The sequence below is a fragment of the Mobula birostris genome, chromosome 20 (genome assembly GCF_030028105.1).
Source record: "Mobula birostris isolate sMobBir1 chromosome 20, sMobBir1.hap1, whole genome shotgun sequence".
In the NCBI taxonomy this organism is placed as follows: Eukaryota; Metazoa; Chordata; class Chondrichthyes; order Myliobatiformes; family Myliobatidae; genus Mobula; species Mobula birostris.
This window is the reverse complement of record NC_092389.1, coordinates 52,387,174-52,410,784: the sequence shown is the minus strand read 5'-3', so window position 1 is coordinate 52,410,784 and position 23,611 is coordinate 52,387,174. Positions and strand designations below refer to the sequence as shown.

Genomic DNA, 23,611 nt, shown 5'->3' with positions numbered 1-23,611 from the left:
CGAATTTCAAGGTGATAATAAAACCTGATTCTGACAATCTGGAATGCAAGGTTCAGTCACCTCCTCTGTGGCAGGATGGACTTGCAGGACAGGAGAAGGGAAACTGGTTTGTCTGGGATGCAGTCTGCTTGGGAGACCTGTCTATGCCTTCCCTCGAGCCCCAGGTAAGAACGAGACAGGTTTTGCTGGCACTTACCTTTGTGTCTTGTGTCTGCTTTGCCGTACGAATCCATGTATATTGTTCTGTAGACATATTCGTACTGCAAGGGGAGATATCAAGGTACGGTTAATGAGGACGCCAGGTAGCTTAGCGGTGAGCGGGGACACTACTACAGCTGGGGGCGCCGGAGTTCAGAGTTCAATTCCGACGTCCTCTGGAAGGAGTCTGTATGCCCCCCCACCCCCACCCCCCGTGACCACGTGGTTTTCTCCAGGTGTTCCAATTTCCCCCCACCCCCCGCACTCCGGTTCAAAGTGCATTCATTATCAGAGTAGGCAGGCGGTGTACAACCTCGTGATTCATCTACTTGTCGGCAGCCCCAAAGCAAAGAAACACCTCGGAACCCGTCTAACGAAACCACACCCCCCACAGAACAAGGCCCGTGTTTAAAAAAAGGGCAAATCGCGCAAACAGCAAAAAAAAGGCCATAACAAAACCACCCCCTTCCCCCCCACCACACGACAAGAGGGCAACTCACGCAAACAGCAAAAAAGGCCGTAACGAAACCACCCCTCTCCCCACCACACAAGATGTTTGTAAAAAAAAAGGGCAAATCATGCAAACAGTAAAAAAGGCCGTAACGAAACCAGCCCCTTCCCCCCCACCACACGATAAGATGTGTGTAAAAAAAAAAGGGCAAATCACGCAAACAGCAAAAAAAAAGAACCGGAATGGAAAGCAAATTACACCTCAGACCGCAAGAGTCCCGGACGTCAGCTTGTAGCTGCGAGCTGCCGAGGAGAGTGAAGCCCGACCAGGAGTTGGCCGGTAGGTTAACTGGCCGTTGTAAACCGTCCTGTGATTAGGGAAGGGGCAAACCGGCAGGCAGCTGGGGGGGGGGGGCGGAAGGGCCTGTTCCGTGCCCTCCCTCTAAGCAGATCAGGGTATATGTCAATGCTTCAAAGTTCGAAGGGAAGTCCTCGTCGAAGTCAGTGTCAGTCATCTTTCGCACAGCCCCCGGGATTCACTCTCCTGCCGGCATTCACAGAAGGACAAGGAAGCACATTGGGATCAACGAGGAAAAAAAATACACGGAAAGGCTGACAATTCTGGCGAATATTTAAAACAGTAGTTAACAATAATAACTAAACAATGCTGCGAACAGGAGCTGTGAGAAAGTAGGACCCGTGAGAAAGAAAGTGGATTATTCTTTCTTTGAAGACAGAGAGAGTTCCACAAGGTTGTCAGAGCAGGTGCTGGTAGTGGGGGTGGGGGGGGGGATTTATGTGTCGCTCAATGGCCCACCTATTTAACCCCAGCCTAATCACAGTGTCAAAATGTTCAGATATGGCCCAATTGTGTGTGTGTGGGGGGGGGGGGGGGAAGAGAGAGAGAGAGAGAGAGAGATAGAAAGAGAGAGAGATGTTTAGCTGCACACTTGAGTGCTCAGTTAGGGGCCGCCGATGATTTTTTGCTGGTGGGGGGGTGGGGTTCTTGCCTTACTGCTGCTTATGTGTGGGAGGGGGAGCTGGGGGGGGCTTTGGGGTTCTAACGTTTAACTGTCATTCATTCTTTGGAGGCACTCTGTTTGCGTGGATGTTTGCGAAGAAAAAGAATTTCTGGATGTATATTGTATACATTTCTCTGACATTAAATGCGCCTTTGAAAATCTTTGAGACAGAGAGATAGAGAGAGAGAGAGAGAGAGAGAGAGAGAGAGAGTGATAGAGAGGGAGAGAGAGGGACAGAGAATGATAGAGAGGGAGAGAGTGTGATAGAGAGCAAGTGATAGAGGGTGTGATAAAGAGAGTGATAGAGAGATGACTTTAATGACAGAGAAAATCTGCAGATACTGGAAATTCGAGCAACATGCACAAAATGCTGGAGGATCTCAGCATTTTTGTGTGTGTGTGTGTGTGTGTGTGTGTGTGTTTGTGTGTGTGTGTGTGTCTGTGTGTGTGTGTGTGTGTGTGTGTGTGTGTGTGTGTGTGTGTGTGTCTGTGTTTGTGTGTGTGTGTGTGTGTGTGTGTGTGTGTGTGTGTGTGTGTTGCTCTGACTTTAATGAGAACTGCTGCAGAATTTAAAGGGAAAGGAAGACAATGAACGCCACACCGACAGGGCCGTTAGCTCAAACTCTGGAACCGAAAGTTAAGTGCCAACACAGCAGCTGGAAGCAAGAAAAACTAAATACTGAACGAATTACCGCTCCTTCACAGCATCGATCGAAACGGTCCTCTTTCGTGGACAAGGGCGGGAGGTAAGCAGGCAGCGTAAATGTTGCTGTGCTTTTGGTCAAGTCTCGAGAAGGAAGGGGGTTAAGATACCACAACAGTGGAACACTAATTGTGCAGACTCACCACCGTGCTTCTCGAACCCGTTCAGCGCGTAGACCCCACAGAAGAGTCTGGTGGTTGTGACACACAGGGCAATTTACAATGACCAGTTAACCTCAGAACCAGCCGGTCTTTGGTCTGTGGGAGGACACGGGAGCACCCGGAGGCGAGCCCACACGCTCACAGACAGAATGTACAAGCGTCTTACAGCCAACGGCGGGAGAGATGTTCCCAATGGCGTGCGTCTCAAACATCCTCTGCAGAAACCAAGTCCAGCTCCCGGCCTTCACGTGTGGCTTGGCTACTTATCCCAAATGAACCGTTCCTACCGACGGGAGAAGGGGCAAAGGCGGGTTAGCGGCGCCTGAAAACCGTGGATCGTGATTTGCTGCAAGATCGTTCGGTTTAAGCTGAAAGGTTGTCCAACGGTTGGAAAGTGGGGGGGGGGGGGGGGGGGGTTTCCAATCGGATGTCCTTATTTAACCCAACACTATGGCTGTCTGCACCCCACCAGGCCCAGAGGCCAGACGCAGGGCCACCTTAGTGCGGGGCCCGACGAGTGGACTATCAGAGACAAGACCGAACCTCCCCCCCAGCCGTCCGTTCCCCCCACAAAGGGGAAGGGGGATTACCCCAAACTTCTGCACTGGCAACTGCCCCGATTTCAGCGGAGACAGAGGTCCGTGACAAAGGCCCTGCACCCCCGGCATTTTGCCCTGGGGCTTCCGCGGAGAAGCCGCTCCCCCGAATCCCCTCGCAAACCCCCGGGTACTGCTCCCGTAGGGAAACGCTCTGCGCCGGGACAGGAGCGGGCCGGGGTCGCACCTGAGTCGGCAGCGACTTCATTTTCCGAATTTCGCCCAGCCCGCTCCTCTCCTCGAACCAGTTGGTCACCAGAGTCCGCGGCCCGTAGCGATTCCCCCCGACGTCCGGCTCTCCCGGAGGGACGGGGCACATCGCGGCCCCCTGGACGAGAGACTGCCTGCCGGCCGCAGCCGCGGTAAACGGCTCCATAGCTGACCGATACCCGGGAACGGGACCGTGTACAGCTCACGGCCTGCGATCCCCCCCGGCTAACACATCACAGAGCGGGCAGTGTGACACTGACCCCCACCCCGGGGGACGTCTCTGCGCCCCGGGACGGGAAGCGGGGGGAGGGCTACAATTTGCTTGCTGACGCTCATCCGTGGGGCTTGGCACTGACGGAGTTAATCCGACAGCTGCCGGCATGGGGTCGACGGGCCGAATGTCCACCCCGCGGACCGCGACGATGTTACCACGTCGCAGAAGCTGCCCGGATGCGCGACATGTCAGGAACGAGGTGCTGCGTTAGATCACAAGAGGAAGGAGCAGAATTAGGCCACTCTGTCCATCGAATCTTCTCTGCCATTTCATCCCGGCCGATTTACTATCCCTCTCAATCCCATTCTCCTGCCTTCTCCCCGTCACCTTTGACACCAGGACAGATCAAGAAACCGCCAACTCCTGCTTCAAATATACCCAATGACTTGGCCTCTGCGGCTGACTGTGGCAATGAATTCCACAGATTCACCATCCTCTGTCTAAAGAAATTCCTCATCTCTGTTCTAAACAGACATCCCCCGATTCTGAGGCTGCTCCTAGACCCCTCCCCACTATAGGAAACATCCTCTCCACATCCACGCTATCTGCGCCCTCTGGTCCTAGACTCCCCCACTATAGGAAACATCCTCTCCACACCCACTCTATCTGTGTCCTCTGGTCCTAGACTCCCCCACTGTAGGAAACATCCTCTCCACATCCACTCTATCTGTGCCCTCTGGTCCTAGACTCCCCCACCACAGGAAACATTCTCTCCACATCCATTCTATCTGTGCCCTCTGGTCCTAGACTCCCCCACTATAGGAAACATCCTCTCCACACCCACTCTATCTGTGTCCTCTGGTCCTAGACTCCCCCACTACAGGAAACATCCTCTCCACATCCACTCTATCTGTGCCCTCTGGTCCTAGACTCCCCCACTATAGGAAACATCCTCTCCACATCCACTCTATCTGTGTCCTCTGGTTCTAGACTCCCCCACTATAGGAAACATTCTCTCCACATCCACTCTATCAGTGTCCTCTGTGTCCTCTGGTCCTAGATTCCCCCAGTATAGGAAACATCCTCTCCACACCCACTCTATCTGTGTCCTCTGGTCCTAGGCTCCCCCACCAGAGGAAACATCCCCTCCACATGCACTCTATCTGTGTCCTCTGGTCCTAGACTCCCCCACCAGAGGAAACATCCCCTCCAGATCCACTCTATCTGTGACCTCTGGTCCTAGACTCCCCCACCAGAGGAAACATCTTCTCCACATCCACTCTATCTGTGCCCTCTGGTCCTAGACTCCCCCACTATAGGAAACATCCTCTCCACACCCACTCTATCAGTGTCCTCTGGTCCTAGACTCCCCCACTATAGGAAACATCCTCTCCACACCCACTCTATCTGTGTCCTCTGGTCCTAGACTCCCCTACTATAGGAAACATCCTCTCCACACCCACTCTATCTGTGTCCTCTGGTCCTAGACTCTCCCACTGTAGGAAACATCCTCTCCACACCCACTCTATCTGTGCCCTCTGGTCCTAGACTCCCCCACTATAGGAAACATCCTCTCCACACCCACTCTATCTGTGTCCTCTGGTCCTAGACTCCCCCACTATAGGAAACATCCTCTCCACACCCACTCTATCTGTGTCCTCTGGTCCTAGACTCCCCCACTATAGGAAACATCCTCCCCACATCCACTCTATCTGTGTCCTCTGGTCCTAGACTCCCCCACTACAGGAAACATCCTCTTCACACCCACTCTATCTGTGCCCTCTGGACCTAGACTCCCCTACTATAGGAAACATCCTCTCCACACCCACTCTATCTGTGCCCTCTGGTCCTAGACTCTCCCACTATAGCAAACATCCTCTCCACATCCACTCTATCTGTGTCCTCTGGTTCTAGACTCCCCCACTATAGGAAACATTCTCTCCACATCCACTCTATCAGTGTCCTCTGTGTCCTCTGGTCCTAGATTCCCCCAGTATAGGAAACATCCTCTCCACACCCACTCTATCTGTGTCCTCAGGTCCTAGGCTCCCCCACCAGAGGAAACATCCCCTCCACACCCACTCTATCTGTGTCCTCTGGTCCTAGACTCCCCCACCAGAGGAAACATCCCCTCCAGATCCACTCTATCTGTGACCTCTGGTCCTAGACTCCCCCACCAGAGGAAACATCTTCTCCACATCCACTCTATCTGTGCCCTCTGGTCCTAGACTCCCCCACTATAGGAAACATCCTCTCCACACCCACTCTATCTGTGTCCTCTGGTCCTAGACTCCCCCACTATAGGAAACATCCTCTCCACACCCACTCTATCTGTGTCCTCTGGTCCTAGACTCCCCCACTATAGGAAACATCCTCCCCACATCCACTCTATCTGTGTCCTCTGGTCCTAGACTCCCCCACTACAGGAAACATCCTCTCCACACCCACTCTATCTGTGCCCTCTGGTCCTAGACTCCCCCACTGTAGGAAACATCCTCTCCACATCCACTCTATCTGTGTCCTCTGGTCCTAGACTCCCCCACTATAGTAAACATCCTCTCCACATCCACTCTATCTGTGTCCTCTGGTCCTAGACTCCCCTACTATAGGAAACATCCTCTCGACACCCACTCTATCTGTGTCCTCTGGTCCTAGACTCCCCCACTACAGTAAACATCCTCTCCACACCCACTCTATCTGTGTCCTCTGGTCCTAGACTCCCCCACTACAGGAAACATCCTCTCCACATCCACTCTATCTCAGCCTTTCAAGATGTGATAGGTTTCAATGAGATCCCCTCTCTCATTCATCTGAACTCCAGTGAGTTCAGGCCCAGGGGGAAAAAAACCCGAAAGGCTCCTTGAACGATAAGCTTTTCTTTCCCGGAATCATTTTTGTGAACCTCCTTTGAACCCTCTCCATTGCCCACACATCCTTTCTGAGATAAGGGGCTGGGAAACGGGAAACCTCTATTTTCCCCTTATTAGAGGGGGAGGGAGGGAGGGAGAGACACTGTGGTGTGTCGAATTACAGGGTGAATGAGTAGTCTTTGGGGTACTGCAAGTCTGTGTCTTTATTGATGCTTTGCTGCATGCTTGAGTGCTTGGGGGGAGCTGATACTTTTTTGCTGGCGTGGGGAGGGAGGCCATTGCTTTGCTCTGCTTGTGTGTGGGAGGGGGAGCTGGGGGGCTTTGGGTTTCTAACATTTAACTGTCATTCATTCTTTGGGGCACTCCTCTTTTTTTCCGGATGTTTGCGAAGAAAAAGAATTTCAGGATGTATATTGTATTCATTACTCTGACGTTAAATGTACCCATTGAAACTGCTCACTGGACTGCAAGACACCAGCCTTATAAAACATTGCCCTGACGGGAGTGTGAAACCATTTGTTTTTTTGTAAATTATACTGCATTTCTTTTGTCTGCAAGCAAATTAATGTCAAGCTAGTGTCTGGTATGTGGTAACAAGTTATAAACAGGTGAGACACACACACACACACACACACACACACAAAATGCTGGAGGAACTCAGCAGGTCAGACAGCATCTATGGAAAAGAGTAAACAGTCGACATCGGAGGTCATGACCCTTCTTCAGGACGAAGAAGAAAGGGGGAAGATGCCAGAATAAAAAGGTGGGGGTAACTAGAAGGTAACAGGTGAAGCCAGACAGGTAGGAAATGTAAAGGGCTGGAGAGGAAGGAATCGACAGGAGAGGAGAGTGGACCGTGGGAGAAAGGGAAGGAGGAGGGACACCAGGGGGAGGTGATGGGTGTGAAAGGTAAAGGGCTGGAGAGGAAGGAATCTGATCGGAGAGGAGAGTGGACCGTGGGAGAAAGGGAAGGAGGAGGGACACCAGGGGGAGGTGATGGGTGGGAAAGGTAAAGGGCTGGAGAGGAAGGAATCTGATCGGAGAGGAGAGTGGACCGTGGGAGAAAGGGAAGGAGGAGGGACACCAGGGGGAGGTGATGGGTGGGAAAGGTAAAGGGCTGGAGAGGAAGGAATCTGATCGGAGAGGAGAGTTGACCGTGGGAGAAAGGGAAGGAGGAGGGACACCAGGGAGAGGTGATAGACCGGTGAGAAAAGATAAGGGACCAGAGTGGGGAATAGAGAACAGAGGGGGGATTTTTTTTTACTGGAAGGAGAAATCGATGTTCACGCCATCAGGCTGGAGGCTACCCTGATGGAATATAAAGTGTTGCTCCTCCACCCTGAGAGTGGCCTCATCGTGGCACAGGAGCAGGCCACGAACCGACACGTCAGAACAGGAATGGGAATCAGAAATAAAATGGTCGGCCAGCGGGAGGCTCCACTCTCTTTGGCGGATGGAGTGGAGGCGCTCAAAGAAGCGGTCTCCTAACTTACGACGGGTCTCACCGACTTAGAAGAGGCTGCATCGAGTGTGCTGGACGCAATAGACGGCCCCAGCAGAGTCGCAGGTGAAGTGCTGCCTCACCGGGAAGGACTGTTTATGATTATGATTATGAGTCATCTTTTATTGTCATTTAGTAATGCATGCATGAAGAAATTATAAATATGTTTTTCCAGAATGATATCACAGAAACACATGACAAACCCACTTAAAAACTCACAAAAGCCACATAATTATAACATATAGTTACAACAGTGCAAAGCAATACCATAATTTGATAGAGAACAGACCATGGGCACGGTAAAAGTCTCAAAGTCTCTCGAAACTCCCATCATCTCACAGGGACGGTAGTAGGGAGAAACTCTCCCTGCCATGAGCCTCCAGCGCCGCAAACTTGCCAATGCAGCACCCTGGAAGCACCCGACCACAGTCCGACTCTGAGTCCGTCCGAAAACTCCGAGCCTCCGACCAGCCCTCCGACACCGAGCACCGAGCACCATCTCTGCCGAGTGCTTCGACCCCGGCCCCGGCAACAGGCAATAGGCAAAGCCGAGGACTTTGGGCCTTCCCCTCCGGAGATTCTCGATCGCACCGTAACAGCGGCAGCGAAGTGGGCATTTCAGAAGTTACTCCAGATGTTCCTCCGTGCTCTCACGTCCGTCTCCCTCAAATCAGGATTGTGCACGGCCCCCTTGTTTGGAGCCCTGAATGGAGGTGAGGGCGGAGGTGCAGCACTTTGCAGGGGTATGTACCGGCAGGGAGGATTAGTGGGGAGGGAAAAAATGGACAAGGGAACGTAATGTGGTAGGAGATTTACTCGTGTAATTGGACCCTCGATTTCCTCACCTGCAGACCCCAGTCAGTTCGGGTTGGCAACCATATCCCCTCCACGGTCTCCTTCAGCACGGGTGCCCCACAAGCTGAGCCCCCCTGTGACCGTGTGGGTAACCGCCCCTCCAGTGTCACAATTCAAGTTTGCAGACCCCAGCAGTGTGAGGTGATGCATCCTGGAAGGACAAACCAGAAGGCTGAGTACATGGTTAATGGCCGGTTTACTGAAAGAGTGTGGATGAACAGAGTTCAAATCCATACATCCCTCAAGGTCACTGCACAGGTTGATAAGATAGTTAAGAAGGCCTGTGGAATGCTAGGCCTCATTAATAGGGGGATTGAGTTGAAGAGTAGAGAGGTCATGTTGCACTCTACAAATCTCTGGTGAGACCACACAGAGAATATTGTGTTCAGTTCTGGTCACCTCATCATAGGAAGGACGTGGAAGCTATGGAGAGGGTGCAGAGGAGGTTTACCTGGATGTTGCCTGGATTGGAAAGCAAGTCTTATGAGGCAAGGTGAGCAGAGCTGGGACTTTTCTCTTTGGAGGGTAGAAGGGTGAGAGGGGAGACTTGATAGAGATTATGAGAGGCATAGACAGGGTGGATAGCCAGTACCTGTTTCCCAGGGCATGAACAGCAAACACCAGAGGGCGTAGGATCTACAAAGTTTAGGGGAGACATCAGGGGTAAGTTTTTTTTTACACAGAGGGTTGTGGGTGCCTGGAACGACTTGCCAGGGACGGTGGTGGAGGCTGAAACATTTAAGAGCCTCCTGGACGGGCACATGGATGAAAGAAAAACAGAGGGTTACGGGGTAGTGTGGGTTCAGTACGTTTTTTTTAAAAAGGAATACATGGGTCTGCACAACACGGAGAGCCGAAGGGCCTGTACTGTGCTGTAGTGTTCTAGTGTACAGCGCTGTGGCAGGCCGAATCAATGGGGGGGGTGATGTATCGTCGTGTCGGAGGGGAGGCTGAGTAGTGCCACCTCAACTTCTCGCCCAGTGACCGACGAGCTGGTGAAAGACTCCGGAAGGAGGAAGCCAGGGGTCTGTAGGGCAGTCCTCACCGAGGCTTCAGAGGTGGAGAGAGGGTCAGCCACGTCTGTTACGACTTCGTAGGACTTGTCCTTGTCCCAGCACGGCACAGCCTCCACTTCATCAACAGCGTGACATCTAAAACTTCGACAAACTTCTATAGACGTGTGGTGGAGAGAGTATTGACTGGCGGCATCACGGACTGGTATGGGGAACACTCATGCCTTTGAACAGAAAATCCTACAAAAATTTGGTGGACACGGCCCAGTCCGTCACTGGTGAAGCCCTCCCCACCACTGAGAACATCTACATGGAGTGCTGGCACAGGAAAGCAGCAGCCATCATCAGGCACCCCAACCACCCAGCCCAGCTCTCTTCTCACTGCTGCCATCAGGAAGGAGGTACAGGAGCCTCAAGACCCACACCACCAGGTTCAGGAACAGTTATTACCCCTCAACCATCAGGAAGGAGGTACAGGAGCCTCAGAACCCACACCACCAGGTTCAGGAACAGTTATTACTCCTCAACCATCAGGAAGGAGGTACCGGAGCCTCAGGACCCACAGCACCAGGTTCAGGAACAGTTATTACCCCCTCAACCATCAGGAAGGAGGTACAGGAGCCTCAGTACCCATACCACCCGGTTCAGGAACAGTTATCACCCCTCAACCATCAGGAAGGAGGTACAGGAGCCTCAGGACCCACACCACCAGGTTCAGGGACAGTTATTAACCATCAGGAAGGAGGTACAGGAGCCTCAGGACCCACACCACCAGGTTCAGGAACAGTTATTACCCCTCAACCATCAGGAAGGAGGTACAGGAGCCTCAGGTCCCACACTAGCAGGTTCAGGAACAGTTATTACCCCTCAACCATCAGGAAGGAGGTACAGGAGCCTCAGTACCCATACCACCTGGTTCAGGAACAGTTATTACCCCTCGACCATCAGGAAGGAGGTACAGGAGCCTCAGGTCCCACACCACCAGGTTCAGGAACAGTTATTACCCCTCAACCATCAGGAAGGAGGTACAGGAGCCTCAGGACCCACATCACCAGGTTCAGGAACATTTATTACCCTTCAACCATCAGGAAGGAGGTACAGGAGCCTCAGGTCCCACATCACCAGGTTCAGGGACAGTTATTACTCCTCAACCATCAGGAAGGAGGTACAGGAGCCTCAGGACCCACACCACCAGGTTCAGGGACAGTTATTACCCCTCAACCATCAGGAAGGAGGTACAGGAGCCTCAGTACCCACACCACCAGGTTCAGTAACAGTTATTACCCCTCAACCATCAGGAAGGAGGTACAGGAGCCTCAGGACCCACACCACCCGGTTCAGGAACAGTTATTACCCCTCGACCATCAGGAAGGATGTACAGGAGCCTCAGGACCCACACCACCAGGTTCAGGAACAGTTATTACCCCTCAACCAACAGATTCCTGAACCAGAGGGGATAACTTCACTCACCGCATCACTGAACTGTTCCCACAACCAATGGGCTCACTTTCAAGGACTCTTTATCTCTCTTTGTCAATATTTATTTATTATTATTATTATTATTTCCTTTTATCATTTGAATTTGCACAACTTGTTCTTTTTTTGCATGTTGGTTGTTTATCAACCCTGTTGGGTGTGGTCTTTCATTGATTCTATTAGGGTTCTTGGATTTACTGAGTATGCCTGCAAGAAAACGAATCTCTTGGTTGTATGTGGTGACATGGAGGTACTTTGATGATAAAGTTTCTTTAAACTTTGAACTCTTTGAACAAGCTTACTAAAGGCATTCAGCCCATCAGGATGATGCCAGCCCTCAATCCTTTTCCGCACTAATCTTAAACATGGGAGATTCTGCAGATGCTGGAAGTCCAGAGCAACACACACACACACACACAATGCTGGAGGAACTCAGCAGGTCAGGCAGCATCTATCGAGAGGAATAACAGTCGGCATCTATGGAAATGAATCTGGCACTCAACGTCAGTACGACGAAAGAGTTGATTGTGGACTTCAGGAAGGATAAGATGAAGGAACACATATCAATCCTGAGGGAGGGATCAGAAGTGGAGAAAGTGAGCAGCTTCAAGTTCCTGAATGTCAAGGTCTGTGAGAATCTCACCTGGTCCCAACATATCGATGAAGTTATAAGGAAGGCAAGACAGCGGCTATATATTCATTGGAATTTGAAGAGGTTTGGTTTGTCAACAAATACACTCACAAATTTCTATAGATGTACCGTGGAGAGCATTCTGACAGGCTGCATCACTGTCTGGTATGGAGGGGTTACTGCACAGGACTGAAAGAAGCTGCAGAAGGTTGTAAATTTAGTCACCTCCATCCTACAAAGCACTTTATACTTTATAGTTGCCAAGCAATTGATACTAGAACGTACAATCATCACGGCGATATTTGATTCTGGGCTTCCCGCTCCCTGGAGTACAAATCGACAGTAAATATTAACATTTTAAATTATAAATCATAAATAGAAAATAGAAAATGGAAAGTAAGGTAGTGCAAAAAAAAACGAGAGGCAGATCCGGGTATTTGTAGGGTACGGCACAGATCCGGGTCAGGACATCTTCAGGGAGCGGTGTCTCAGAAAGGCAGCGTCCATTATTAAGGATCTCCAGCACCCAGGACATGCCCTTTTCTCACTGTTACCATCAGGGAGGAGGGACAGAAGCCTGAAGACACACACTCAGCGATTCAGGAACAGCTTCTTCCCCTCTGCCACCCGATTCCTAAATGGACATTGAACCCATGAACACTACCTCACTGTTTTAATATACTGTACAGTATTTCTGTTTTTTGCACGATTTTTAATCTATTCAATATATGTACACTGTAATTGATTTACTCATTTTTAATATAATTGTTTATTTTCTTCTTCTTCTATATTATGTATTGCATTGAACTGCTGCTGCTAAGTTAACAAATTTCACGACACATGCCGGTGATAATAAACCTGATTCTGATACCGAAATGAATGAAGAATCAGTCCCTCCTTTCGCCTCGAGGCTGGGCTTTGGGGCTCCCTCGGTGCTGGCATCTCCCTCACCCGCCGCCCTCTGGAGCCGCTCGCTGGGATCTCTGTTCCCTCTTTCCACACCTTCCGCTCATTACTGGCATTCATGCCGCCGCTGGGCCCAGTGCCCCACTGCTTTCCCAGCTCCCGTTCCCGGCTCTCTTCATTCCCCGCCTCCTCGCCCCTCTACTGCTCATTTCCCCCAAGCTTCACCCAGCAGCCCACCCAACCTTACCACCATTTTATCATTTCCTGTCTGTCACCTTATGCACAGGCACTCCTGTGTCTAGCTTCACTTTCTGGGCATACAATCAAAGTACATAAACTAACTTGTATTTTATTACTATTGCGTTCTTTTTCTCATTGTTCTTTTCTTTTTTGGATCCGGAGTAACAATTATTTCCATCTTCTTTACACTTGTGTACTGGAGATGATAGTGGGATGCCGTCGGGCACTAGGACCCACGCGTGGCTGCAGGCGTGTGGGGCGCTAGGACCCAGGGAGTTCCCCGCAGCCCGCGGCCGGCCCTCGCCACTCGCGGCCGCGCCCGGGGCTCGCTCTCGGCGGGCGGGGTCGAGCGGCAGCCCGGGGACTCGGTAAGGAAGCTGGGGTTTGGAGGGGGGATGGTGCCGGGCCTTGGAGGACCCGGGTTTTCAGGACAGATTGGATCGGCTTTATTTCCCGGGAGCATAGGGGAAACAGGGCAGATCTGATGGAGGCGTGCAAAATTATAAAGGGCAAATGCTGGAGGGCTTAGTCTCACCTGATATCAGGTGAGACTAGAACTTGGGGGTCATGGGTTAAGGGTGAAAGGTGAAACATTTAAAGGGTGGGGAAACTTTTTCACCCAGGGGGTGGTGAGAGTGTAGACCGAGCTGCCAGTGGGAGTGGTGAACATGGGTTCAGTCGTGATATTTAACAGAAGTTTAGGTTAAGTATGTGGACGGGAGGGCTACGGTTCAGGGAGACCGGGTCTGGCATGGTCTAGAGGGGCCGAAGGGCTGTGGTCTTCCTCTGGTAGGGAGGCTGCTGCCCGTGATAGAGCTGGCCCTGTCTCCAGCTGGCATCAGGTGCATCAGTGCTTCAGTGGAACAAAGGAAATTACAGTGGTATGAGAGAAGAACCGGCCCAAGTCGATTGGAAAAGTAAGCTAGACAGAGGGACGGTAGAGCAGACTTGGATGAAGTTCCTGCAAGAAATTAGGAAAGTGCAGGAAAAAATATATTCCTAGAAGAAAGAAAATCATGAATGGGAAAAATGGAACAAGTGTGGCTAACGAGAGAGGTTAAGGCTAAAATAAAAGCAAGGAAGCAAAAATTAGTGGGAAAGCTGAGGACTGGACGACTTTTAAAAACTTGCAGAAGGAAACTAAGAAAGTCATTAGGAAAGAAAAGATGAATTATGAAAGGACGTTGGCAATTAACATTAAAATGGATACTAAGAGGTTTTTAAAAAATATATGTAGAGTAAAAGAGTGACATGGATAGATATAGGACCGATTGAAAATGATGCTGGAGAAATTATAATGGGTAACAGAGATGGCAGAGGAACTAAATGAGTATTTTGCATCAGTCTTCACAGTGAAAGACATTAGCAATATACCTGATAGCCAGAGGTCTCAGGGAATTGAATTAGCTACGGTCAAAATTACTAGAGAGAATGTGCTTGGGAAGCTAACTGGACTAAGAATAGATAAGTCTCCCAGCCTAGATGAGGTGCACCCAAGGGTTCTGAAGGAGGTGGCTTTGGAGATTGTGGAAGCATTGGAGATCCAGGAATCAATAGACTCTGGCATGGTTCCGGAGGATTGGAAGGTCACAAACGTAGTTCCGCTGTTTAAGAAAGGAGGGAGGCAGCAAAAAGAAAATTACAGACCTATTAGTCTGACATCGGTAGTTGGAAAGTTATTGGAGTTGATCTTCAAGGATGAGGTTATGAACTATCTCGAGGTGCATGACAAGATAGGCCCAAGCCAGCATGGTTTCATGAAGGGAAGATCCTGCCTCATCAACCTATTGGAATTTTTTGAGGTAATCTCAAGTAAGATTGACAAGGAAGAGGCTGTGGATGTTGTGTATCTGGATTTTCAAAAGGCCTTCGATAAGGTGCCGAATATGAGGCTGCTTAATAAGATGAGAGCCCATGGAATTATAGGAAAGATACTGAAATGGGTGGAGCATTGGCTGATAGGCAGAAAGCAAAGGGTGGGAATAAAGGGATCCTATTCTGATCAGTTGCTGGTTACTAGTGGTGTTCCGCAGGGGTCGGTGTTGGGGCTGCTTCTTTTTATGATGTATATCGATGATTTGGATTATGGATTAAATGGTTTTGTGGCTAAGTTTGCGGATGACACCGAGATAGGTGGAGGAGCAGGAAGTACTGAAGAAACGGAAAGGTTGCAAAGGGTCTTGGTCAGTTTAGGAGAGTGGGCAAAGAAATGGCAGATGAGATACAATGTTGAGAAATGTACGGCTGTACATTTTGGAAGAAGAACTAATCGAGCAGGTTATTATTAAGATGGGGAGAAAATTCAAAAACCAGAAGTGCAAAGGGACTTGGGGGTCCTCGTGCAGGATACCCTAAAGGTTAACCACCAGGTTGGATTGGTGGTAAGGAAAGCGAATGCTTTCTTGGCACTCATTTCAAGAGGAATAATGTATAAGAGTAAGGAGGTGTTGATGAGGCTCTGTGGGGCATTAGTGAGACCTCATTTGGAATACTGTGTGCAGTTTTGGGCCCCCTATCTTAGAAGGGATGTTCTGATGTTGGAGAGAGTTCAGAGAAGATTTACGAGGATGATTCCTGGAATGCAGGGGCTAACGTATGAGGAGCGTCTGTCGGCTCTTGGACTGTATTCATTAGAGTATAGAAGAATGAGAGGGGATCTCATAGAAACGTTTCGAATGTTGAAAGGGTTGGACAGAGTAGATGTGGAAAGGTTGTTTCCCTTGGTGGGTGAGTCCAGGACAAGAGGCCACGGTCTTAGAATTAGAGGGTACCCAGTTAAAACAGAGATGAGGAGAAATTTTTTAGCCAGAGGGTCGTGGATTTATGGAATTCGTTGCCACATACAGCTGTGGAGGCCTGATCATTGAGGGTGTTTAAGGAGGAGATTGACAGGTATCTAATTAGTCAGGGTATCAAGAGATATGGGGAAAAAGCCGGAAATTGGAACTAGATGGGAGAATAGTTTAGCTCACGGTGGCCCGGGTTTGGGAGCTCCTCGGTTAGTAGCGAGGGGGATGATAGTGTTGAACGCTGAGCTGTAATCAATAAACAGCAGCCTGACGTAGGTATTGGTCCGCCTGACCCAAGGCCAAGTGGAGAGCTGGTGTGCTTGCGCCCCTGTAGACTTACAGTGGCAGTAGGTAACACCTCATTGAAAATTGACGATATTTTTGCAGCGTCCAACGCTGTAAAATGCTCCCCTCCCCCTCCCTGGCAGAGAGATGTTGTAAACATGGAAAATGAAATGAGTGGAATTTTAGTATTCTCAACTATGAAGGGCTGTGGAGGATTAGTTATTGAATCAATTCAGTGAGAGATTTCTGGATATTTTGAAATACTTTATACTTTATTGTCACCAAACAATTGGTACTAGAACGTACAATCATCACAGCGATATTTGATTCTGCACTTCCCGCTCCCTGGATTACAAATATTAAATATTAAAAATAGTAAAGATTAGTAAATATAAAAATTTAAATTATAAGTCATGAATAGAAAATAGAAAATGGGAAGTAAGGTAGCGCAAAAAAACCGAGAGGCAGGTCCGGATATTTGGAGGGTACGGCCCAGATCCGGGTCAGGATCCGTTCAGCAGTCTTATCACAGTTGGAAAGAAGCTGTTCCCAAATCTGGCCGTACGAGTCTTCAAGCTCCTGAGCCTTCTCCCGGAGGGAAGAGGGACGAAAAGTGTGTTGGCTGGGTGGGTCGTGTCCTTGATTATCCTGGCAGCACTGCTCCGACAGCGTGCAGTGTAAAGTGAGTCCACGGACGGAAGATTGGTTTGTGTGATGTGCTGGGCCGTGTTCACGATCTTCTGCAGCTTCTTCCGGTCTTGGACAGGACAACTTCCATACCAGGTTGTGATGCACCCCAGAAGAATGCTCTCTACGGTGCATCTATAAAAATTAGTGAGTGTTTTAGGGATTTAAAGATCAAAGTAAAATTTATTATTAAGTGTTGGAACAATTTTTATGGGTTTGGGCACACTTACGTTTGGCAAGTGACTTTGGCTGCCAGTCTTCACATCTGAATATGTATTGTGGATTTAATCTGGAGTTGCAGACATGAACAATGAATCGCTAAAAGCCGTGAGTCCCAGACAGACAATGCCGATTACAACCCAAGCAACACACACAATGCTGGAGGAACTCAGCAGGTCAGGTAGATTCTACGGCAAAGAGAAAACAGTTGACTTTTAGGGCCGAGACCCTCCGAAGTCCCTGTCCTGCCGAAGGGTCTCGGCCCGAAACGTCGACTGTTTTACTCTTTTCCGTAGATGCTGCCCAGCCTGCTGAGTTCCTCCCGCGTTTTGTTTGTGTATGTGTGTTGCTCGGATTTCCAGCATCTGCGGATCTTCTCTTGCTGCTGATTAAAATTCACTTGGATGTCTGTGGAGTGTGCCTGCGGATATGGAGGTGTGAAGTTTGTATGTAGTTTCAAAGAAAGGTTGTGGAAACAGTTCAGTGTTGGGGTGAGTGAAGTTATTCCCTCTGGTTCAGGAGCCTGATGGTTGAGGGGTAATAACTGTCCCTGAACCTGGTGGTGTGGGATCTGAGGCTCCTTTACCTCCTTCCTGATGGTTGAGGGGTAATAACTGTTCTTGAACCTGGTGGTGTGGGTCCTGAGGCTCCTGTACCTCCTTCCTGATGGTTGAGGGGTAATAACTGTTCCTGAACCTGGTGGTGTGGGTCCTGAGGCTCCTGTACCTCCTTTCTGACGGTTGAGGGGTAATAACCGTTCCTGAATCTTTTGGTGTGGGACTCGAGGCTCCTGTACCTCCTTCCTGATGGTTGAGGGGTAATAACTGTTCCTGGACATGATGGTGTGGGTCCTGAGGCTCCTGTACCTTCTTCCTGATGGTTGAGGGGTAATAACTGTTCCTGAATCTTTTGGTGTGGGACTCGAGGCTCCTGTACCTCCTTCCTGATGGTTGAGGTGTAATAACTGTTCCTGAACATGATTGTGTGTGTCCTGAGGCTCCTGTACCTCCTTCCTGATGGCAGCAGTTAGAAGAGAGCATGTCCTGGGTGGTGGGGGTCCCTGACGATGGATGCTGCTTTCCTGAAACAGCGTTTCATGTCGATGTTGTCAATGGTGGGGAAGGGCTTCACCCGTGATGGACCCACTACTTTTTGTCGGGATTTCCGTAGGAGGGCATTGGTGTTCCCATGACCAGGTGGTGATGCATCCAGTCAATACACATGCATAGAAGTTTGCCAAAGTTGTAGATGTCACGTTGAATCTCCACAAACTCCACAGAAAGCAGAGGCCCTGCCTTGTTCTCTTTGTAATGGCACTTGCGTGCTGGGGGCCAGGACAGGCCCTCTGAAGTCGTCACACCCCGAAATTTAACGTTGCTCACCCTCTCCACCTCTGGTGAGAACGAGCTGACGGACCCCTGGTTTCCTACTCTTCGAGTCAGTGATCAGCGCCGTGGTCCTTTGTTAGTCATTGAAGCAACTCAAAGCAAGATTTCTGGTTATTGAATCTTTGGATTAATTCGGATAGGTTTCTGGAGATAATGGGAATCAAAAGCAGTGGGAGCAAGACAGGGAAATGGGATTAAGTTAAAATCTGAGCCGTGATCAAAGTGAATGTTGGAACAGGGTAAAGGATACAAATGCCCTGCTTCCGATTCTTTCGTTCCAGTGTGTCTGCTGCAGAACGGAGAGACCCCGGCCGGTGTCCTGAGTCGTACGGGGGGCCCTTCTCCTGATGACGGCAGGTAAAGGGCACGAGGCGGGGATGGGCAGGAGGCCGGGCTTGGAGGGTGGCGGGATGTTGCAGCTGGCGGGGTGTTGGGCTTGGGAGGCGTTCCGAGATAAATGATTTCGTTCACTCTCAACGAAAACCGTGTCTTTTCCCCCAAGCAGCGAGTCTGATCGACGCCTCCACCCACTGACCCACCCCTCCAGACACCCCCAAACCACCACTACTTTATCATTTCCTGTCGGAGTCACCTTCTGTACAGACACTCCTGTGCCCAGAGTCACTTTATGGATAAACAATCGATCTGTGTGTGCTGGCGCCAGCTGTTGGTCGAAGGTCGACCATGGATGTTGTGGCCTAGCTGTCTAGATACGCAAGCCCGGGCAGTACGATATGGAGAGCGAGCTGTTACCCCATGTAGCAGGCTCCCCCTCTCCACGCACCCAAAGGAAAACCAGGACCATGAAGGGTCCCACCCACCCTGCTCACGGACTGTCCGTCCCACTCCCATCGGGGAGGAGGCTACGTAGCGTCCACACCAGGACCGTGAGGGATCCCACCCACCCTGCTCACGGACTGTCTGTCCCACTCCCATCGGGGAGGAGGCTACGTAGCACCCACACCAGGACCGTGAAGGGTCCCACCCACCCTGCTCACGGACTGTCTGTCCCACTCCCTTCGAGGAGGAGGCTACGTAGCACCCACACCAGGACCGTGAAGGGTCCCACCCACCCTGCTCACCGACTGTCTGTCCCACTCCCATTGGGGAGGAGGCTACGTAGCATCCACACCAGGACCGTGAGGGATCCCACCCACCCTGCTCACGGACTGTCTGTCCCACTCCCATCGGGGAGGAGGCTACGTAGCGTCCACACCAGGACCGTGAAGGGTCCCACCCACCCTGCTCACGGACTGTCTGTCCCACTCCCATCGGGGAGGAGGCTACGTAGCATCCACACCAGGACCGTGAAGGATCCCCACCCACCCTGCTCACGGACTGTCTGTCCCACTCCCATCGGGGAGGAGGCTACGTAGCGTCCACACCAGGACCGCGAAGGATCCCCACCCACCCTGCTCACGGACTGTCTGTCCCACTCCCATCGGGGTGGAGGCTACGTAGCGTCCACACCAGGACCAGTGACTTTCCCCAAGCAGTGAGTCTGATCAACACCTCCACCCACTAACCCACCCCCTCCACACACCCAAACCACCACTACTTTATCATTTCCTGTCAGACACTCCTGTGCCCAGCGTCACGTTATGGACAGACAATCAATCTGTGTACATAAGCTATCTCGTGTATTTATATGTATTGTGAAACACCTGAAATACTTACAGGTGTCCGTGTCCGGAGCGAGATTAATGGGGAGGGACGAATGGACAGGGGAACCGCGGAGGGAGCGATCCCTGCGGAAAGCCGGTGGGGGGGGGGAGTGGGGGTGGAGAAGGTAAAGTTCGAGCATCCGTGGCTTTTCATACGTGTGACGGAACCTGAGACGCTTTCCTCTGGTTGTCCTTTCAGGCCGAGCAGGCGATGAGGCCCAGCAGCAGCGTCTTGCTGGTGGGAGAGGGGAATTTCTCCTTCGCCGCTTCCCTGTGTGACTGCGTGTCAAGTGACACCCGGATCGTGGCGACTTGCTACGAGAGTGAAGAGGCGGCCACCAGGCACGAACGGGCGGTGGGCAACATCGACTACTTATTGGAGAAGGGTAAGGTCTTACCACGGGCATGAGGGGTGTTGGTCTCTGTAGATTCTAGTGTTCTAGTCCAAAGGACCATCAGACATAGGAGCAGAAGTAGGCCATTCAGCCCATGGAGTCTGTCTGTCATTCAATCATGGGCTGATCCAATTCTTCCAGTCATCCCCCACTGCCCTGCCTTCTCCCCCATCCCCTTTGATGCCTTGGCTAATCAAGAACCTCTCTACCTCTGCCTTAAATACACCCAATGCCTTGGCCTCCACAGCCGCTCGTGGCAACAGATTCCAGCGATTGACCGCCCTCTGACTAAAGTAGTTTCTCCGCATCTCTGCTCTAAACGGACGTCCTTCAATCCTGAAGTCGTGCCCTCTTGTCTCTACCACTGTCTCTTCAGCTTCCTTCTGATCAAGGGGACAGATGTGGAGGTTGTCAGGGACCGCAGATACCTACCATGGGAAATAACTTTGCCATAACTTTGCATGCCATCTTGGACAATGTCTCCCACCCACTACATAATGTACTGGGTGGGCACAGGAGTACATTCAGCCAGAGACTCATTCCACCGAGATGCAGCACAGAGCGTCATAGGAAGTCATTCCTGCCTGTGGCCATCAAACTTTACAACTCCTCCCTTGGAGGGTCAGACACCCTGAGCCAATAGGCTGGTCCTGGACTTATTTCCTGGCATAATTTACATATTACTATTTAATTATTCATGGTTTAATTACTATTTAATTATTCATGGTGCAACTGTAACGAAAACCAATTTCCCCCAGGATCAATAAAGTATGACTATGACTATGACTATATTTAATCTGTTTGGGCCTTTTAACATTCGGAATGTTTCTACGAGATCCACCCCTGCCCCCCATTCTCCTGAATTCCAGGGAACACAGCCCGACGTTCCTCATACGGTAACCCTTTCACTCCAATGTGTTTTCAGGACGGAACGTGCTGCCACGCCATCGTTTCATTGAGATAAGATAAAACCTTCTTTATCCGGCAGGAAAGGTTGTGAGGTTGCTCAGTCAGAAACATATAGTTTAAAATTCGAAATGTAATCACAGAGATACAAGAAAACAGTACAAAATTTGCATTAAAAAGGGACAGTGCAAGATACAGACGTGCAATGAAACCAAATGCTTCTATAATCATAGTCATAGTTTATTGATCCCGGGGGAAATTGTTTTTCGTTACAGTTGCACCATAAATAATAAATAGTAATAGAACCATAAATAGTTAAATAGTAATATGTAAATTATGCCAGGAAATAAGTCTAGGACCAGCCTATTGGCTCAGGGTGTCTGACCCTCCAAGGGAGGAGTTGTAAAGTTTGATGGCCACAGGCAGGAATGGCTTCCTATGATGCTCTGTGCTACATCTCGGTGGGATGAGTCTCCGGCTGAATGTACTCCTGTGCCCACCCAGTACATTATGTAGTGGATGGGAGACATTGTCCAAGATGGCATGCAACTTAGACAGTATCCTCTTTTCAGACACCACCGTCAGAGAGTCCAGTTCCATCCCCACAACATCACTGTCCTTACGAATGAGTTTGTTGATTCTGTTGGTGTCTGCTACCCTCAGCTTGCTGCCCCAGCACACAACAGCAAACATGATAGCACTGGCCACCACAGACTCGTAGAACATCCTCAGCATCGTCCGGCAGATGTTAAAGGACCTCAGTCTCCTCAGGAAATAGAGACGGCTCTGACCCTTCTTATAGACAGCCTCAGTGTTCTTTGACTAGTCCAGTTTATTGTCAATTCGTATCCCCAGGTATTTGTAATCCTCCACCATGTCCACACTGACCCCCTGGATGGAAATAGGGGTCACCGGTACCTTAGCCCTCCTCAGGTCCTCAACCAGCTCCTTAGTCTTTTTCACTATACTTATGGCGGAGAAGCAGTACAATCTTACAGCCACACAGGGAGAAAGGATCTCCTGAGGTGTTCAGTGACGCAGCTCGGTGTAATCAGTGTAAACAGCACTGAAGCTGCTGCTCTGTTTGTCCAGTGTGTCATGGAGGGAGGGTGAGAGGGATTGGCCATAATTCTCCACAGCCTCCTCTCAGACATGACCACCAGGGAATCCAGTTCCCCCCACCCAGAACAGAACCAGCCTTCCTGACGAGCTTATCGGTCTTCCTGGCCTCAGCCGCTCCCACCCTAGCCGCCCCAGCAGACGACAGCATGGAATCGAATGCTGGCCGCCTCCGGATCGTAGAATGGTCTGCAGCCTCGCACTGCAGAGGGTGAGCGACCGGAGCCTCCCTCGGGAAGGACAGTCAGCTCTGTCCCTTCTCGTGCGGAGCCCCTGAATTTCCAGTCCAGTCCAGTTCACCGCCCGGGCATCCGTAGTCCCGGACGACTCCCAGATCTGTCTCCTTAATCAGAGGGAAGCTGAAGAGAAAGCTAAGAAGGTTGAGGTGGAACTATTCTGTGTTAAGTTAGTTTATACCCACAAAGATCAAAAAAATTCCATTCAAAAATCTGTCGATAAGATACAACTGATTCAAAGGTCCTCGTTTGAGTACCGGGGTACCACATTAGCTAATGAGAAAGCAAAGAAGCTTCCAGAGCATTCCAAGATTATACTTTATATAACTGCTAGAGGCATATTACAGTTCTGAGTCAACGTTAGAAGTAAATTTAATACATATGTCAGCTTATACAACTCTGAGATTCATTTGCTCACGGGCAAACTCAGGAAACCTATAGAATGGTGACCGTAAACAGGATCAGTGAAAGGTCACCCAGAGTGCCAAAGACAGCAAGCTGAGCAAATGCAAATATTAATAAATAGCAATAAATAACAAAAGCATGAGACAATGAGATAAAGAGTCCTTGTAGTGAGACCATTAGTTGTGGGAACATCTCAATGGATGGGCAAGTGAGTGTAGTTATCCCCTTTGGTTCAAGAGCCTGATGGTTGAAGGGTAATAACTGTTCCTGAACCTGGTAGTGTGGGTCCTGAGGCTCCTGTACCTCCTTCCTGATGGTTGAGGGGTAATAACTGTTCCTGAACCTGGTGGTGTGTGTCCTGAGGCTCCTGTACCTCCTTCCTGATGGTTGAGGGGTAATAACTGTTCCTGAACCTGGTGGTGTGGGTTCCTGAGGCTCCTGTACCTCCTTCCTGATGGTTGAAGGGTAATAA

At 50.3% G+C, this 23,611-nt stretch overlaps 1 protein-coding gene across 4 annotated transcripts in view; it reads left to right on the top strand.

The window, feature by feature from the left end:
• Positions 1–13,302: 13,302 nt before the first annotated feature.
• Positions 13,303–23,611, top strand: part of fdxacb1 (ferredoxin-fold anticodon binding domain containing 1) — a 32,454-nt gene continuing 22,145 nt past the window's right edge. The window contains exons 1-3 of one of the 4 annotated variants that reach the window (XM_072238560.1): positions 13,303–13,414; positions 18,696–18,771; positions 20,278–20,464. In XM_072238560.1, the coding sequence (XP_072094661.1) occupies positions 20,290–20,464 (175 nt within the window). In that variant the 5' untranslated portion in view covers positions 13,303–13,414; positions 18,696–18,771; positions 20,278–20,289. Of the gene's footprint in view, positions 13,415–16,870; positions 16,955–18,652; positions 18,772–20,277; positions 20,465–23,611 lie in introns of those variants that run through there. The other 3 variants (XM_072238559.1, XM_072238563.1, XM_072238562.1) reach the window with 3 other exon arrangements.